This window comes from Neophocaena asiaeorientalis, unplaced genomic scaffold (assembly GCF_003031525.2).
Source record: "Neophocaena asiaeorientalis asiaeorientalis breed wild unplaced genomic scaffold, Neophocaena_asiaeorientalis_V1.1 scaffold43, whole genome shotgun sequence".
Classification (NCBI taxonomy): Eukaryota; Metazoa; Chordata; class Mammalia; order Artiodactyla; family Phocoenidae; genus Neophocaena; species Neophocaena asiaeorientalis.
The window spans coordinates 7,902,197-7,918,609 of NW_020173674.1; the positions used below are offsets into that span (position 1 = coordinate 7,902,197).

A 16,413-nucleotide genomic window follows, 5' to 3' on the forward strand; every position below is an offset into this window, starting at 1 on the left:
GCCCTCCCTGCTGAAGACCAGGCCCCAATGTCCTGGCCCTGTCCCCGCCTCTGACCCGGGCGTCTGTACAACCAGACCCGGACGCCGAAACCCCCCTTCCCACCCTGGGAGCTCGGGGGGCGGGTGCAGGAAGAGCCACACCAAGCCCCGCCCCCCCTTCACTCACGGACCCCTCGGCGGCCGCCGTTTCCTGCTCCTATTCAGGCCCCGCCTCCACACTCTCATTGGCTTAGACATCCAGACCACGCCTACAGGCCTGAGGGTGCGGAACAGCGGCGAGGCCCCGCCCCCCGCACATCCATTGGCCTTTGACGCCTCGGATCCACCCATCGAGACAGCAGCCCGGGGACTTGCAGAAAGGCGCCAGCGCCCACCCGGGGAGGCTGCGGCTGGGTGCCTGACCCTCAGTGAGGCTTTCGGCTCAGCCCCCGTTGCTCTGTTCCCTCGGACATGGCTGTTACTCCACTCTGCAGCGAGACGCGTTTCACAAAGCAGTTTCCACCCCATAATCGGCCTGGAACTTCACCGGAGCCTGGCAAGGGGGCACAGCCCTTAGCTTACAGAGGGGAAAACTGAGGCTGGGCCTTTTTTTCCCCCAAGTCACTTGTCCTGTCTCTCTCAGCCACCCCGGCCCCTCTCTCTGTCTCACGGAAACAGCAGACGCCAACGGAATCCAAGAATAAAGTCCTTTATTGTCTTCCGAGCTGTGGTGATAGGGCTGGGGACTCTAGGGCGACTTAGGTGGAACTTTCCTGGAATTCGTTGTAGAGGAAGATGGCGCCTTTGGCTGAGGGGCAGAGCTCGTCCCACATTTCAGTCTCCTGCAACCTCCTCACATTCTGTGGGAAGACAGTGAGACCCAAACATTCCGACCTCGGGTTTCTTGCAGGAGCTGTGCCCACAGTTCTGGCCCTCTCCCTTGGGCTGAGGGCATCCCCAATGAGGTCTTGTGCCTCTGGAGGGAAGCTCTGAGAGATGTGGGAGGCCCCTCTGACCCAGGCCCAGGAGACAGACATGCATCACCAGGCCTCTGCAAGCCCTGACCCAGCTCCTTGTCCAAATGAGACACACTTTGCCACCTCAAACCTGTGTCTCCACAAAGATGATTCCTGTGGATTCGTGGGCCTCAGGTCCCCCACTCGTGTAGTGCTTCCTCACCTGCTCAGAAGTCAGGCTGCACCTGGACAAGGATGTGAGAGTGGCCTGGTGAGTGCTTAGACCCTGTAGGGTCCCTGTGGAGTCCCAGCTGCCTCAGCCATGCCGCTCAACCACCCACCTACTCCAGGACCGAGGACCCTGTCTCCCAGAGCTCACTCACTGGACGTAGAACTCAGCACTGGCACGGCCGGCACTGGTCTCATTGCAGGCAATGCCCAACAGCAGCGGCTGGCTCAGGGTGAGCAGCGGCAGGTTCACCTGGGGCCAGGCGTACCACCTGTCAGTGCCCACTGCCCACATCCCTGCCCCTCTCAATGAAGAACAGCATGTTACCCTTGTACAGCATTTTACAGTGTGTAGTTCAAGTGCCCAGAATCACAGAATGTCAGATCTTGGGCATGTTCATTTCACGTGGGAAAACCACAACGGGAGAGATGGAACAGTTAGCCCAGGGTCACCCTAGGGAAGTCAATTTAGTAACTGGGGGCTTCCCTGGTGACGCAGTGGTTAAGAATCAGCCTGCCAATGCAGGGTACACGGGTTCGATCCCTGGTCCGGGAAGATCCCACATGCCGCGGAGCAACTAAGCCCGTGCGCCACAACTATTGAGCCTGCGCTCTAGAGCCCACGAGCCACAACTACTGTGCCCACATGCCACAACTACTGAAGCCCATGCGCCTAGAGCCTGTGCTCCGCAACAAGAGAAGCCATGGCAATGAGAAGCCCGCGCATTGCAACGTAGAGTAGCCCCCGCTTGCCTCAACTAGAGAAAGCCTGTGCACAGCAACGAAGACCCAACGCAGCCAAAAATAAATAAATAAAAATTTAAAAAGTAATTGGGACTCCCATTTACTCCTCTTTTCAACAAACCTGGCGGGAGTAGGCAAGACATTTATTATTGTCCCCATTGTAAAGAGGAACACAGAGACACGGCACACAGAGATGAGGGTTAGAATTCCACTCCAAGTGTGCCTAGCTGCAAAGCCAAGCTCTTTGCTCAATGCCAGATGCCTGGGAATTCCCTGGCGGTCCAGTGATTAGGACTCCACACTCTCACTGCCAAGGGCCTGGTTTCAGTCCCTGGTCAAGCAACTAAGACCCCACAAGCCACATGAGGCAGCCAAAAAAAAAAAAAGCCAGATGCCTACAGACACTCCTGCCATCCCAGACCTGTGAAATTCTGGATTGTTCTATCCCCTCCCTCCTTGCCCACCACTCTGTCCCACCTGCCTCTCACTCACCTCATCACAGATCTCCTGAAGGACACTGGAGAAGAGCTCATGCACCACCAGCTCCCCAGGGAGGTTGATGTGCAGGGGTCTGCCACCTGGGCACAAGGCCTGTAAGAGGTCAGGCTCAGCCCCTGCTCCCCTCTTCTCGTCCTGCTTTTCCCCACACTCACTGGCCCTGAGGGCCTGGTTGGGCACAGAGTGAGAGCCTTGGTGATCCCCTGACCCAGGCCCTGTTTTTCCAGATGGAAAACCACAGGTCCAGCTAGGTCCTCCATCCCTACCCCCACCCCCAATTCCCTAACTTCCCATGGGTCTGGGGCAGGATTCAGCAGGGAGGCTGAGAGGCTGCCCTGAGCGGAGACTTTCGGATGAGCACCAGGCCAACTCCCCCTTTAAGGGATGAGGAAAACAAAGCCGAGCTCTCTGGGTCTTTGTGCCTTTGCGCCCAGCCTGGCATCTCACCTGAGGCTCAGGGTGCCCACCGGGCACGTCCACTAGCCCAGGTGCCTCAGCCACCTGCCCAGAGCGGCGCAGGAAGACAAGGAAGTCGTCAGCAGTGGCCAGTGCAGCGCCCACCCCTAAGGGGTCCGCCAGGTAGGCTTGCTTGTCACCCCAGTCGGTGGCCCCCTGCTGTCGCAGCCAGGCAGCCGAGCTGGCCAAGTTGGTGCCCAGGAAGTCTCGATAGGAAGTAAGGCCCAGGCACAGGTGCAGCTGTGGCCCCGGCGAGCCAGTGGGCACCAGGGTGGCAGAGTGCAGGCGGAACTTGGGGGCGTCAAAGAGCCAGGGCTGGGCCTGAAGCCGGCTCTCCCAGACTGCAGTGATGGCCTTGTCCCCTCCTGGAAGTGGGCGACGGTCGTAGGCAGGGCTCAGCTCAGCCCGTACCTGCTCCTCAGGCAGCCCCCCCGGGGGGCATTGCAGCAGCAGGGACACCTCAGAGTCCATGATCTGGATAGGGCAGTTCTGGGGGAGGGCAGAGCCAGGCCTGTCACCCCGGGGGACCCACAGCCACCCTTGGACCCGACAGCTGGCCCCCTCTGCCACAAACCTCCTGAGGGTACTCCCAGCCCTTCTGCACCCACCTGACCCCTCCCTGGGCTGTAAAACGTCTTATCATCCCAGCAAGAGCTCCGAGGCTCCTGCTACCAGACATCCCTGAGACTCCCGGGCATCCCTACGACTCAGAGGTCCTGGGTCCTGTCACCCGCTAATGCCTCTGTCTCCCCAAACCAAAAGTCTTGCCTCCAACCCCTGACGCGGCGGTAACCCTTCCCAGGGTCCGGAAGCTCCGGGCTGCAGCCGGCAATCACCTGCCTACTCTCTTCGCAGGCTCCGCCTCTTTCCCCCGGAGCGGAAGTACCCGCCCCCTTCTTCCTCGGCTTCTCATTGGCCGGTCCTGGCGCTCAGGGCCCGTCGGGGTCAGCTGACGGGCCCGTCCGGTTCAGCTGCCCGGCCCCCGGAGTCGGTGAGCCTTCCTGTCTGTCTCGGCTCTGTCTCTCTGGCCGGCCCAGACATTTCTGCCCCGTTAGCCTGGTTGCCGGCCCCGCCTCCCCAGGCCCGCTTTGCGGGGCAGACCAGGAGCCTGGGTCGCAGGGGCTCGACTTCCCTGGGCCCTGTGGCTGACAGAGTGTCACCTTGGGCAAGTCTTGCTGGGCCTCAGTTTCCCTATCTGCACCAGGGAGTTAGGGGTGAGAAGTGAATTTAGAAATCTGAATATCTCCCTCCCAGCTCTCACATCCTGAGCCTTTGTGACTTTCTGGGCATCGTGGGGACATGGGAAGGTCCTTAACAGTCTCCACATTTCACTGCTCCCCACAGGTCTTGGCCATGAACGCCTCTAGAGGAAGGAGGCAGGAAGCAGCAGGGCCCAAGGGTAGAAGGGCTCACAGACCCCGGGAACAGGTGCGCCCCCTCCACCCTCACCCCTGCTCCCAATGTGGGAGGGCAGGGGAGGGGGTCCTGCTCCCTGGGAAATGCTGGTGGGGTGGGAGTGGGGGCAGATGGATTGTGCTGTTCTCAGGGAGCACAGGGACTCCTCTCCCTCTGGTCTCCTACAGCAGATCACTGAGTTCAGGGTGAGCAGCAGGGCAGGGTCACCACGGGGACTAACGGCCGCCTCTGGGCTCTTTCAGGACCGGGATGTACAACTGTCCAAGGCTCTGTCCTATGCCCTGCGCCACGGGGCCCTGAAGCTGGGGCTTCCCATGGGGCCTGGTAAGTGAGCATCTTAGAGGCTGGGCCCAGGAGTGGTTGGAGCCCAGGGAGCAGTGTGAGCCTGTCTGTGACTGCCTTTCCTCATGGCTCCCACCGCAGTCCTATGAGAACAGCACAGAAGGCACATCCCTTCGGATGACCGAGGCCCAGAGCCCAGTATAATGTCCAGGGCAGACTGGGAGAGGAGCCTCTATCTGGTCCAGGCCTGGTGATACCTCCAGCCCAGTGGTCCAATAAACACTTATCCCAAGACTGGGCACTGCGAGGGTGTTGGGGCAACTGATGTTTATTGAGTGTCCACTCTGGGCTGGGTACTGTGCTCAAAAGGGTCACTTGATCTTTGTGACCCTCCATGAGGCAGATCCTATTCCCATATAAGTTGAGAAACTGAGGCTCAGAAAGGGGAGACTTTCTTTTTTTTTTTTAATTACTTAATTAATTTTTAAATTTTTGCCTGCCTTGGGTCTTCGTTGATGTGCGCGGGCTTCTCTAGTTGCGGCGAGTGGGGGCTATTCTTTGTTGCAGTGCGCGGGCTTCTCATTGCGGTGGCTTCTCTCGTTGCGGAGCACGGGCTCTAGGCGTGCTGGCTCAGTAGTTGTGGCTCGCGGGCTCTGGAGCGCAGGCTCAGTAGTTGTGGCACGCGGGCTTAGTTGCTCTGCGGCATGTGGGATCTTCCCGGATCAGGGCTCGAACCCGGGTCCCCTGCATTGGCAGGCGGATTCTTAACCACTGTGCCACCAGGGGAGTCCCAGGGGAGACTTTCTAAAGGTCACACAGGCTCTGTTCTTGTTGCTTGTGGCTTCCCCTGTTAACTGTGGCCCAGGCCAGGGCAAGTTCAGCTCCTGACCACTCTGCCTGCCCACAGATGGTTTTGTGCCCCTGGACACCCTCCTGCAGCTGCCCCAGTTCTGCAGCTTCTCAGTTGAAGATGTGCAGCGTGTGGTGGACACCAATGGGAAGCAGCGGTTCGCCCTGCAGCCAGGGGAGCCCGGCGCCGGCCCTCTCATCCGGGCCAATCAGGGTCACTCCCTGAAGGTGGGAGCTAAGGGGACAAGTGGGAGAGCCATGTGAGACCCCTGTCTCTGAGGGGGTCTCACTGCTGCCCATTCCCCATCCATCCCAGGTACCTGAGTTGGAGCTGATTCCCCTGGAGACCCCACAGGCCCTGCCCCTGGTGCTCGTCCATGGCACATTCTGGCAGCACTGGCCATCCATCCTGCTCAAGGGCCTATCCTGCCGGGGGAGGACGCACATCCATCTGGCCGCGGGACTGCTTGGGGACCCTGGTGTCATCAGTGGTCAGTGCCCCCCCAAGCTACTCCCACCCATTCTGTGCTCCCAGGTCCTCCTCCAAGGGTCATAGCCTCTTGTCCAGGGGCAGCCCAAGCCCTGCATGCAGGAGCAACCCCCCACCCGCACCGCAGTGAGCTCAGGACCCCAGCCCACCCAGGTTTGATAACCACAATCCAGACGCCCCAGACCCCAGCTCCAATTGTCTACTCAGGCATGCGGCCAACTTGCGAAGTGGCTGTGTTTATCAACGGGCCCCTGGCCCTGGCAGGTGAGTCTGGACACAGCAGGTATTGCCCCAGGCCTTCAGAGAGGGCATGAGTCACATCTCTGGCTCTGTCTGCAGATGGAATCCCCTTCTTCCGCTCTGCTAATGGGGTGATCCTGACTCCAGGGAACGCTGATGGCGTCCTGCCTCCCAAGTATTTCAAGGAGGCCCTGCAGCTACGCCCCACCCGTAAGAACTACCACCCCACCACTATTCTTTGTGCCTGAAGCCTGTGCCCTCTGCCCTCACCTCTTTCCCAGCTCCCAACCCCAGACTGACTTAGTTCTCCCTTCTCTAACCAACTCTTCTCTCTCTCAGGAAAGCCCCTCTCCTTGGCTGGTAATGAAGAAACAGAGTGTCAGAGTGACCCCAAGCACAGCTCCAGAGGAAGAAGGATGACCCAACAATAAAATATTTTTTTTTAATGTAAAAAGATAACAAAAGAGAAACTCCAGTTTGAACCTATGAGTCATCATCCTGTAGCTGTAGCCAGTCTTCCTCATGTGCTCAGGGACTGCAGCTAGGTCAGGGGTGTTGGTCTTGGTCACTCAAACAGGGAAGGGCGGGTGCTGTACAAACTAGAGCCCCCTCTCCCTAGCCTGGGGGATGGCAGAGTCTGGCCCAGCCAGGTCCCTGGTCTACACAAGGCCAGTGACAGTGGGTGAATGTGCCCAGCTCGGTCAGTGCGCGTCTGGAGAGGATGTGGGCAGTGAATCCCAAAGGGTGTGGGCTTTGGAGCGGTCATGGAAGGTGGTGAGTGGGGCGGGGGCAGTAAGACAGGCTTCAGAAGGCCTCGTGGCCTCCTGTGAGCTGCAGGAAGAGGTCCTCGTCCAGCTCCTCCCCGCGGGCCCGCTCCCGCGTTGACAGGAAGATGTAGCCCCCAATGTACTCATGCACGATGCGGCAGCTGGCAGATACGCAGCTGAAAGCCACGTTGATGTGCTCGTCAAACTCGATGGCTACCTGTGGGGTGGGCAGTCAGAGGGCTGGTCGGGGGTGGGGTGAGGGAGCAGCCCTGCCCTGGTTGGGTCTGGCCCAGCCCGTGTCCCTCCCCCACCCTCACTCCGGGCCCACCTGCCGGATGTCCCAGTTGACATTCCACTGGCGCATGTTGCTGAAGCGCCAGGTCTTGACCACGTCGCCCACGGCCAAGTCGATGCGGATCAGTCGGTTGTTGGTGATGCCCAGAATCTCGTCTTTTCTGCTGCCCTTGAACCTGGTGCCCAAGGGGAGAGTGTGAGCCGGGGCCCCACCCTTCGTGGCCCCGGACCCCTCCCAGACAGCCAGGTGCGGAGCTCAGCAGCTAGCCGGCAAGTAAATCTCTTAGGTTCTCTGGGTCTCAAGTTGCTCATCTGGAAAATGGGGGTTAATTACCATAATCACAATGATAGCATTTAGCAGCATCAGTCCCCGCTTTTCGACAGCAACTTTTTTTTGGTAGCATCATCATCCATTTGCTCCTATCTTTGCAGGCATGGAAGATGGGCAGTCACAGGGGGCACTTCCTGTCACGGCAGCCACCCAACCCTGTCCTACAGATCAGCTGCCAAGGCCCAGAGAGGAAATGGTCTACGGCAGAGCTGGGACGGGTGCGGGATCTCCTGCTCTCTCCACCTGATCCCTCTCTTGTGTTTGCAGGCCGGAAGGGGGTGCACGCAGGCTGCCCTCGGTAAGGGCTCCCCGCAGAGGACAGGAAGGAAGGCTTCAGGTGGCTTCACCATCTTCAGAGATGGTGCTTAGCAGAATGGACTGGGGTGGTACTCATACCTGACCACGACGTAGGAGATGCCGAAGTCAGGCAGGGACTGCCAGGCCTGAATGAAGCGCAGCTGGGCCTCAGACAGCGAGAGTTGGGCCACATTCTGGTGGGCTTCCAGGATCCGTGGAGTGAGCTGTGGGACAACGCTGGTGAGGGGCTGCCAAGGTCCCTGAGACCCCCTGCCTGTCCCCATCGGGAAGACAGGATGCTGAGCCTGGGGCAGGGCCAGTGCCCAGCGTGGGTCCACCCGAGTGCACCCTCTCACCGTTCAGCACGTGTGAGCTGAGCCGGGCCCTGAGGTGGACATGGGCAGCTGGACCGTGACACCCCCACAGAGGGTGGGGAGCAGCACGCTCAGTCTCAGGGACCCAGGTGGGAAAAGGAGCGAGTGAGCGTGTGCATTTCCACAGGAAGGCTCTGGGGACATCCAGGGGCAAGGGTGGCCAGGTAAACCCTCTGGCTGTTCCCGCCACCTACTCCCTCTGGCACCTGCTTGGCCTTGAACTTTCGCTGGAAGCGGGGGGCAACAAGCCCGTAGGGGTTGAGGCCCTCGGCGGAGGCATCAGGGCCCTGGGGGTGGTTGCCCGAGCCCCCGCCGCCTGTCCGCTGCAGGCTGAGGAAAGCCAGGATGGCCTGCACCTCGCTGGAGTAGCTGCTGTCCGCCATGGTGCGGCCCTTGGAGGCCAGTCGGCAGCCGGCCATCCAGTGGGCGTACTGCTGCTCCTGGGGTGGGAGGGGGGGAGAGGGAGGTGAGGGGCTGGCGAGGCTCTAGCTCAGCCCCTGCCCTTGGCCTGGCTCAGCCCTGGCCCCTGCCCAGCCCTCACTCACATCCTGGCACCGCAGGTAGATCTCACTCATGCCCTCAGGGGAGGGCACCAGGAGTTTAATGCAAAACTTCTGGCCTGAGACGTTGACATCAGGGACCACTTCACAGCCTGGAGGAAGAAGGGGTGGGCTAGGCTGGGAGAGGGAGCCCTGTTGAGAGGGCCCTGGGTGAAGGCCAGTCCTGCACAGTGGCCAGAGGTCAGAGGGCATCTTCCCCGCCCCCAGGAGGAGACAAGTGAGAGCATTCACCTGGCCAGCACACAGCCCTTGTCCCTCTCCTGGCCAATCCGCCCTCACTCACCCTTGAGGTTGAGCTGCTGAATGGGGTCCCCGGGGGCCTCGTCCTGGCTCTTGTAGTAGGACAGCGTGGTCTCCTTGAACACTACCCAGTGCTGGCGGTACCCCTTTAGGGTCAGCTTCCGGGGCCTGAGGGTGAGGTGGGAGGTTCGTGACAGGCCCCCTCCCTCCCTCCTGTCCTCTCTCCACTCTGGGCCCCTCCAGCAGGGCTGCCAATTCTGGGCCCAGACTCACCGGAAGATCCGGAGATGGTCCTTGAGTTCTGGGATGGTGGTGAGGCTGTCCTGGGGAGGAGAGGAGTCAGCGGGGTGCTGGTCCCTGCACTTGACCCTGACCCCAACCCCTGACTGGGGCCCCTCCTCACCAGCACGTCCGTGCGCGCCGACCCCTCCAGCTTCACCTCCAGGTTGCTCAGGGCTGCATCCAGGTCATCCAGCCCCGGGTCTGTGCCAGGCGGTTCGTCTGCCTCCCCACTTTGGGACAGCTTGTTGATGTGGTACTGGGAGGAGCACGTGACCAGGGAGGGCTGAGCGGGCAGCCCCTTAGCCCAACAGTGCCCTCAGCTGGGCTTCCCCGGAGGTGGGCCCCCGCCGGAACACCCTCCCTGCCCTGGGCCTGGCGCGCACCTAGCCACCCGGGGTCCCCAGGCCTGCCCGGCACCTGTAGGGCTGCAAACACCATCATCTCCTCCTCAGTGCAGTCAATCTCCTCCAGCAGCAGGTCCCACCGAGCCTGCTCGTACAGCTGCGTCAGCCTCACCGGGTCTGTCTGGAGTGGTGGGAGGGGAGGCTGGGTTGGTCGGTGCTAACTGCCCTGAGCACCCCCTGCAGCCAGCTCCTGCGAGCCTCGGGCCTCAGCCCTGCCCTCTGTGCCGTGCAAGCTCATTTGGTGGCTCCGCAACCCCAATCCCAGCCTGCCAGCCCCATCTGCCCAGGAAAGCGGCAGCCTCTTCCCTCTAACCTCTTTGTGAAGATATTGAGTATTTGTCTACTGTGTGCCCTGCAGGCTGCTGAATGGACAATGGGGACCGAGTAAACCAGTCGGTAAATAAGTGAAGTGATTCAAGAGTACAACCAAAGCGAGAAAGGAAGTAGCTTCCAAAGGGCATCTCACTTGTGTGCTCAGGCAGGAAGCCCACAAGTTTGATGGTGATGAGAGAAAATGGAACTGGGGTGCGGCTGCACTGAGACCTGAGGATGGACAAGCCACCGAAGGGAAGAGTGGTAGGAAGAACATTCCAGAGAGAAGGAACTCAAAGGGGGATCCTAGTTACCCACAGAAGACCAAGCCCACGCTCCCTCTGAAACCCGCCAAAATTGATAGCAAAGGCATAAAAAGGATAAACCCAAAAGGACAAAGAAGAGAGAGGGGAGACAACTACAGCTGGTGAGAGATACCAACAAAATTTTGGAAGATGAACAAGCAAAAACATGGACAGGAACTGAGTTGCAGGGAAGGAGAGCTGGGATCTCACACCCTTTTCCCTCTCTTGTTCTATGGCAAACGCACTAATGAATTTTGTGACCACGTAGAAGGGTGAGATAGGGAGGGTGGGAGGGAGATGCAAGAGGGAGGGCATATGGGGATATATGTATACATATAGCTGATTCACCTTGTTATACAGCAGAAACTAACACACCATTGTAAAGCAATTATACTCCAATAAAGATGTTAAAAAAAAAAAAAAAAGAAAGCAAACAGCAAAAAAACTAAGATCTGAACAAAGGCATCCAGTTCACATGGCGGACAGGCTCAGGTCTGGGATCCTCTGGGAGGCGAGGGTGGGCTGAAATGAGGACCACAGAAAGTCTATAAAGAGAGCACTTCCCTCCCCGCTCCCTGCAGCCAAGTGACAGCCAGCTGGCACCAGGTAGAAACCAGAGATTTACTCTCGAGATGCTGAGCCAGAGGTACCCCTGCATTTGGTACATCTGGGTGTGGGGGGCATTGTGCTGAAAACAGCTGAATTAAGGGAAAGTTGGCATTTTGAAAGGTGAGACATCCCCAGCCCTTCCCCACTTGTCACCAAAGACATTGGCAATGAGCCTTCTATTCCCCAGTCAGGAGATCAGAGCATTCACTGCTGAGAAGCCAAAGAGAAACCCCCCACAGAAAGTGGCATTCCTGCCCCATCTTCCCCAGGAGGCCTAAAATGCCAAGCCCTATTCATCCACTTAGGGTTTCCAACTGGCTTCTTAGAGCCTTACTTCTAAATATGAAAAGACAGGCAGGGATCACCCACATTTTAGGAAAGCTGCTGGGATGAACAACAGAGACCCATGAACTATAGTCAGGGGAAAAAAGAGCTTGGAGGAAATAAAGACAATGTAGGGAGCAGAAAAAACTTCAAACAACACCAGTCAGAATCCTTACAGAGACAAAATACCGCACTCATAAAACAAGAACAGGACACTATTTTTAAAAGGAACGTGGGGCTGCCCTGGTGGCACAGTGGTTAAGAATCGCCTGCCAATGCAGGTGACACAGGTTCAAGCCCTGGTCCTGGAAGATAGCAACTCAGCCCGTGTGCCACAACTACCAAGCCTACGCTCTAGAGTCCGTGAGCCACAACTACTGAAGCACACGTGCCTAGAGCCTGTGCTCCGCAACAAGAGAAGCCTCCGCGATGGGAAGCCCACGCACCACAACGAAGAGAAGCCCTTGCTCGCCTCAACTTTAGAAAGCCCACACACAGCAACAAAGACCCAATGCAGGGCTTCCCTGGTGGCGCAGTGGTTAAAAATCTGCCTGCCAATGCAGGGGACACTGGTTCGAGCCCTGCCAGGAAGATCCCACATGCTGCAGAGCAACTAAGCCCGTGCACCACAACTACTGAGCCCGTGCACCTAGAGCCCGTGCTCTGCAACAAGAGAAGCCACCGCAATGAGAAACCCGTGCACCACACGAAGAGTAGCCCCCACTCCCCGCAACTAGAGAAAGCCCACGCGAAGTGACAAAGACTCAACGCAGCCAAAAATAAATAAATAAATAAGTTTTTTATAAAAATAAAATATAAATAAATGAACGTGATTATAAAGTTATAGTAATTAAGACAGCATGGCATTCACAAAGAGAGACAAATTGATCAATGTAATCGAAGAGAGTCAGAGAGAGACCCACACATGTATGTTCACCTGACTTAAGACAAAGGTGATCTTGCCATCACTGGGGAAAGGATGCTCTTTTCAGTAAATGGACCTGGGTCAATTGGATACCCATATGGTACATTTTTTTTTTAATTTAAAAATTAATAAAGTTTTTGTATCCCTACCTCACACTACATACAAATATCAGTTCCATTTGAGTCAAAGATCTAAATATCAAAGTTAAAACAATAAAGTCTTTGGAGAAAAATAGGCCTACATCTGTGTGATCTTAGAATAAAAGATTTCTTAAACAGGATGCAAAAAATATTAATCATAAAAGAAAAAATACGACTCACATTATATTAAAATTAGGAGCTTCTGCTTAGCAAAATAAACCACTAAGAGAATGAAAAGGCAAAGCACAGAGTGGGAAAATATATTCACAATATATTTATCTGTCAAAGTACTCAGGTACAGAATATATAAAGAACTCCTACAAAGCAATATTAAAAAGACAAGCAACTCAATATAAAAACTGGCAAACATTTTGGAAAGAAACTTCACAAAAGAGGATATCCAAATGGCTAATAGCCATACGAAAAAGTTGTCAACTTGATTAGTCATCAGGGAAATGTAAATTAAAGCCACATAAAAAGCACATCAGGGCTTCCCTGGTGGCGCAGTGTTTAAGAATCCACCTGCCAATGCAGGGGACACGGGTTCGAGCCCTGGTCCGGGAAGATCTCACATGCCGTGGAGCAACTAAGCCCGTGTGCCACAACTACTGAGCCTGCACTCTAGAGCCCGTGAGCCACAACTACTGAGCCCAAATGCCACAACTACTGAAGCCTGCATGCTCTAGAGCCCGCAAGCCACAATTACTGAGCCTGTGTGCCACAACTACTGAAGCCCGGGCACCTAGCGCAAGTGCACCGCAACGAAGAGTAGCCCCAGCTCGCTGCAACTCGAGAAAGCCTGCACACAGCAACGAAGACCCAATGCAGCCAAAATAAAAACAAACAAATAAATAAATTTTTTTAAAAAAGCACATCATTGGTTGCCTGGGGTTGGGTGTGGGATGAGGAATGACTGCAAATGGGCACTAGGGAACTTTCTGGGGTGACGGAAATGTTCTAAAACTGGATTGTGGTTGCACAGCTATATAACTTTACTAAAAATGAACTGCTCACAGTGGGCAATTTTTATGGTATGTAAGTTATATCTCAGTAAAGCTGCTTGAAGAAACAAACAAAATACCATGTGAGATACTATTATACACCTACCAGAATGGCTAAAATGGAAAAGGTAGGAAATACCTGCTGGTGAAGTTGCGGAACAACTGAAACTCATACACTGCAGGTGGGGGTGTATGAGTGCGTAGTTATCTACTACAGCTAAACCAATGCCTGCCCCACAACCCAGCAGTTCCACCTCTGGATATATACCCTATAGAAACGTGTACATATGTTCACCAAAAACATATGCTGGAATGTTCACAGCATCTCTATTCATAACAGCCCAAACTGGAAATTTCATAATGTTCATCAACAATAGAATGGAAAATGAGTTGTGGTACATTGACCGCATGGAATATTACACACCAGTGAGCAACATGCTACCACTATATGAACACGGATGACTTATACAAGCATAATGCTGGGTGAAAAAAGCCAGACACAAAAGAGTACAGATCGCATGATTTCATTTATGTACATTTCAAATACAGGCAAAACTAATCTATGGTGTTAGCATACCACCACTTTACCAGCCTTCAGAAGCCAAGCAGTATTTCCCACAGGGGGAACCACATTAGTGGTTCCCCCTGTGGGAAATACTGCTTGGCTTCTGAAGGCTGGGAAAGTTCTGTTGGTTTACATTTGTGAATATTTCTAAATGTATGTTACACTAAAAAACAAAACAAAACAAAAAACACTTCAGAAAGGAACAGTCAGAAAATAAGAGCTCTTAGAATTTAAAAAGACAGTTGCAGAAATTAAAAATTCAATAGCTCATTTGGAAGATAAGTCAAGGAACTTTCCAGAAAGTAGAACAGAAAGACAACAAGCCTTAAAAAAAGAAAGAAAATATAAATGTCTAATTTTTTTCTTTTAAAAATTAATCTAGGAGGTCTAACATCTACTAAGTTCCAGGGGAAAAAAAAAGCAGAAAAATAGAGAGAAGTAAATTATTAAAGAGATTGTATAGAACATTCTTCTAGAACTGGAGGACCCTGATTTGAAAGGGTTCAGCAAGTGTGCAGGACAATCAATGAAGAAAGATTCATACGAGGACATACTATTGAGAGATTTTTAAACACCAAGTGACAAGGAGAAGATTCTTTTGTGTTTTTGCTTTTGTTTTTGTTTGGTCACGTCGCATGGCTTGCAGGATCTCAGTTCCCCTACCAGGGATTGAACCCAGGCCAGGGCAGTGAAAGTGCTGAATCCTAACCACTAGACCACCAGGCAACTCCCAAGAAGATTCTTAAAAGCTTCTGGGGCCTCCCCTCCCCTTTCAAGAAAAATTAAAAGGGTCACACGTGGAAGGATTGAAAATAAAAAATGGCATTGGACTCCCCAACAGCAACACTGGAAACTAGAGGACAATGGGAAGGTGGCTTCAAAATTTGGCAGGAAAATGTTTCAAACCTAGAATTCTGTACCTAGCCAAACTATCATGCAAGTGAGGGTAGAACAGAGACCTTCTCAAACACGCAGGATTTCAAACCACTTAGGGGAAGCTATTGAAATATATGCTCCATCAAGATGAGGGAGTCAGTCAAGAAAAAGGAACACAAGAGATCCAGGAATCAAGAGATCCCATATAGGAATTCCCAGGAAATAGTGAAGGGGAGTTCAAGGACAACAGTTAAGCAGTGGGTCTAGACTGCTACCATTCCACAGTTCTGACCAGGAAATAACACTGACTGATATCCTAAGGTGATCGATCATTTTGAAAGGGGCATCGTCCTTAGGTTGCAATGTTGGAGGGGCTTGGTTATAGAACATCCCACCTCATCACTCTGAAGATGCCCCACGGCAAGCCACAGACGCACAGAGAGTGTACAGATAGCGTTTTGGGGTCTCTCTTCTAATTGTACACAGACAGACAATTAATAGAAAAGAAATAAACCAAGAAAGGAAGTATAGTTACTCTGTGGCTTAGCTAAGAACGTTATTTATATGTGTTACTATTTACAGTCACACTCATGTTGTTTTAACCAAAAGCTACAACACAGGTCAACTGCAAAGATGCAAAGAGATGCGTGTGTTGTGGGGGAAGGAGGGAGGATATGAGACAGATAAATCTTCACCTTTCATACAAAGTAAATAGATTATGCGTGAAATGAAAAAGTCAAGGGAATAGACATACATAAGCTTGTCATATAGATGTAAACACTAGAATAAAAAGTTACAGAGTCAAAACCTATAGCCTCTAGGGATCAGAAATCTGGGATAAAGAGAGGTGGGGTAAGGAGCTGTTTTTTTTTTTTTTTAATTGTTGTTATTACTATTAGGACTATTCAACTCTTTAAGCCACCATATGTTACTTTGATTAAAAATAAAATTTAAGCTTTTTTTTTTTCTTTTGGCCACACAGCTCGTGGGATCTTAGTGCTCCAACCAGGGATTGATCCTGGGCCCCCAGCAGTGAGAGCACAGAGCCCTAACCACTGGACCTCCAGGGAATTCCCTAAAATTTAATTAAGACAAAGAAAACGACAAAGACCAAACGGGATTTAGATACTGGACAACAGACCACACAGAACAGGGATCCCTGAGAGAAGGGAAACAAGTGAATGGTGAGGTTGCCCCAGCTTGCTGCCGGGAGCAAGCGTGCCTGCTGTAGCCAAGAGGAGGACCCCAAACGGAGCCCAGCATATTCCCTGAGGAGAGCAGGTGCAGTTGAGAATCTGGGGAGTCCAAGGCAGCTAGAATTCACAGGACAGAGTGTTGCAGAGGAGAGAGCTGCACAGAGAGAAAACTCTGGATGGAAATCAGCAGAGGGCTCCTCTTTAGTCATTAGCTGGGTACCGATCAGCACATGTGTATAAGGAAATAACTCAAGGCTAGAAAGAAACAGTAAAAGGAGCAGGTGGAACACTTACCAGAGCTCACATGAGGGTGGGAATAGTTCATATTCCCAACACAGATTAGAGAAGCCTCATCATATATATAACATCAGAATACTCGGAACACGTGAATTCCCTGGTGGTCCAGTGGTGACCACTGCCAAGGGCCGAGGTTCAATCCCTGGTCAGGGAACTAAGATCACACAAGCCATGTG

The 16,413-nt window shown here is 53.9% G+C and overlaps 4 protein-coding genes across 10 annotated transcripts in view; 1 reads left to right on the top strand and 3 right to left on the bottom strand.

Moving 5' to 3' along the window:
* Positions 1 to 345, bottom strand: part of DNAJC4 (DnaJ heat shock protein family (Hsp40) member C4) — a 3,266-nt gene extending 2,921 nt beyond the window's left edge. For 2 of the 4 annotated variants that reach the window (XM_024749257.1, XM_024749258.1), the window contains exon 1: positions 167 to 345. In XM_024749257.1, coding sequence (XP_024605025.1) covers positions 167 to 330 — 164 coding nt within the window. In that variant the 5' untranslated portion in view covers positions 331 to 345. The remainder of the gene's footprint in view (positions 1 to 166) is intronic. The other 2 variants (XM_024749259.1, XM_024749260.1) reach the window with 2 other exon arrangements.
* Positions 346 to 672: 327 nt separating this feature from the next.
* On the bottom strand, positions 673 to 3,713 carry NUDT22 (nudix hydrolase 22). Of its 3 annotated transcripts, none has more exons than XM_024749261.1 (6): positions 3,630 to 3,713; positions 2,853 to 3,350; positions 2,400 to 2,498; positions 1,319 to 1,416; positions 1,087 to 1,180; positions 673 to 839 (listed from the first exon to the last, which is right to left on the bottom strand). In XM_024749261.1, the coding sequence occupies exons 2-6, from the start codon at positions 3,330 to 3,332 to the stop codon at positions 738 to 740; spliced, it is 873 nt and encodes a 290-aa protein (XP_024605029.1). In that variant the 5' UTR covers positions 3,333 to 3,350; positions 3,630 to 3,713; the 3' UTR covers positions 673 to 737. The 3 variants fall into 3 exon arrangements, with proteins under 3 accessions (XP_024605029.1, XP_024605030.1, XP_024605031.1); XM_024749262.1 differs by lacking the exon at positions 3,630 to 3,713 and adding an exon at positions 3,470 to 3,623; XM_024749263.1 differs by having other exon boundaries at positions 748 to 839; positions 1,080 to 1,180.
* A 65-nt stretch (positions 3,714 to 3,778) lies between these two features.
* On the top strand, positions 3,779 to 6,954 carry TRPT1 (tRNA phosphotransferase 1). 2 transcript variants are annotated; one of them, XM_024748823.1, is made up of 8 exons: positions 3,779 to 3,852; positions 4,206 to 4,289; positions 4,520 to 4,601; positions 5,467 to 5,636; positions 5,725 to 5,899; positions 6,106 to 6,162; positions 6,238 to 6,348; positions 6,478 to 6,954. In XM_024748823.1, exons 2-8 carry the CDS (start codon positions 4,215 to 4,217, stop codon positions 6,567 to 6,569), a joined length of 762 nt encoding a protein of 253 aa, XP_024604591.1. In that variant the 5' UTR covers positions 3,779 to 3,852; positions 4,206 to 4,214; the 3' UTR covers positions 6,570 to 6,954. The 2 variants fall into 2 exon arrangements, with proteins under 2 accessions (XP_024604591.1, XP_024604592.1); XM_024748824.1 differs by lacking the exon at positions 3,779 to 3,852 and adding an exon at positions 3,950 to 4,075.
* FERMT3 (FERM domain containing kindlin 3) overlaps positions 6,567 to 16,413 on the bottom strand; it is a 20,270-nt gene continuing 10,423 nt past the window's right edge. Inside the window, exons 7-15 of the mRNA XM_024748822.1 lie at positions 9,701 to 9,808; positions 9,405 to 9,539; positions 9,275 to 9,324; positions 9,045 to 9,169; positions 8,747 to 8,853; positions 8,408 to 8,641; positions 7,927 to 8,051; positions 7,234 to 7,375; positions 6,567 to 7,122 (exon numbers count right to left, since the gene is read on the bottom strand). Of these exons, the coding sequence (XP_024604590.1) occupies positions 6,943 to 7,122; positions 7,234 to 7,375; positions 7,927 to 8,051; positions 8,408 to 8,641; positions 8,747 to 8,853; positions 9,045 to 9,169; positions 9,275 to 9,324; positions 9,405 to 9,539; positions 9,701 to 9,808 (1,206 nt within the window). The 3' untranslated portion in view covers positions 6,567 to 6,942. The remainder of the gene's footprint in view (positions 7,123 to 7,233; positions 7,376 to 7,926; positions 8,052 to 8,407; positions 8,642 to 8,746; positions 8,854 to 9,044; positions 9,170 to 9,274; positions 9,325 to 9,404; positions 9,540 to 9,700; positions 9,809 to 16,413) is intronic.

What these genes read in the sequence shown, in the direction of transcription:
- NUDT22 (XM_024749261.1), bottom strand. Translation starts at nt 3,332, where the DNA reads ATGGACTCTGAGGTGTCCCTGCTGCTGCAATGCCCCCCGGGGGGGCTG. An exon ending in GTGGGCACCCTGAGCCTCAG is followed by an intron (nt 2,499 to 2,852) that starts GTGAGATGCCAG and finishes GACCTCTTACAG; the next exon opens with GCCTTGTGCCCAGGTGGCAG. An exon ending in AGTGCTGAGTTCTACGTCCA is followed by an intron (nt 1,181 to 1,318) that starts GTGAGTGAGCTC and finishes ATCCTTGTCCAG; the next exon opens with GTGCAGCCTGACTTCTGAGC.
- TRPT1 (XM_024748823.1), top strand. Translation starts at nt 4,215, where the DNA reads ATGAACGCCTCTAGAGGAAGGAGGCAGGAAGCAGCAGGGCCCAAGGGT. An exon ending in ATCAGGGTCACTCCCTGAAG is followed by an intron (nt 5,637 to 5,724) that starts GTGGGAGCTAAG and finishes CATCCATCCCAG; the next exon opens with GTACCTGAGTTGGAGCTGAT. An exon ending in CCTGCAGCTACGCCCCACCC is followed by an intron (nt 6,349 to 6,477) that starts GTAAGAACTACC and finishes TCTCTCTCTCAG; the next exon opens with GAAAGCCCCTCTCCTTGGCT.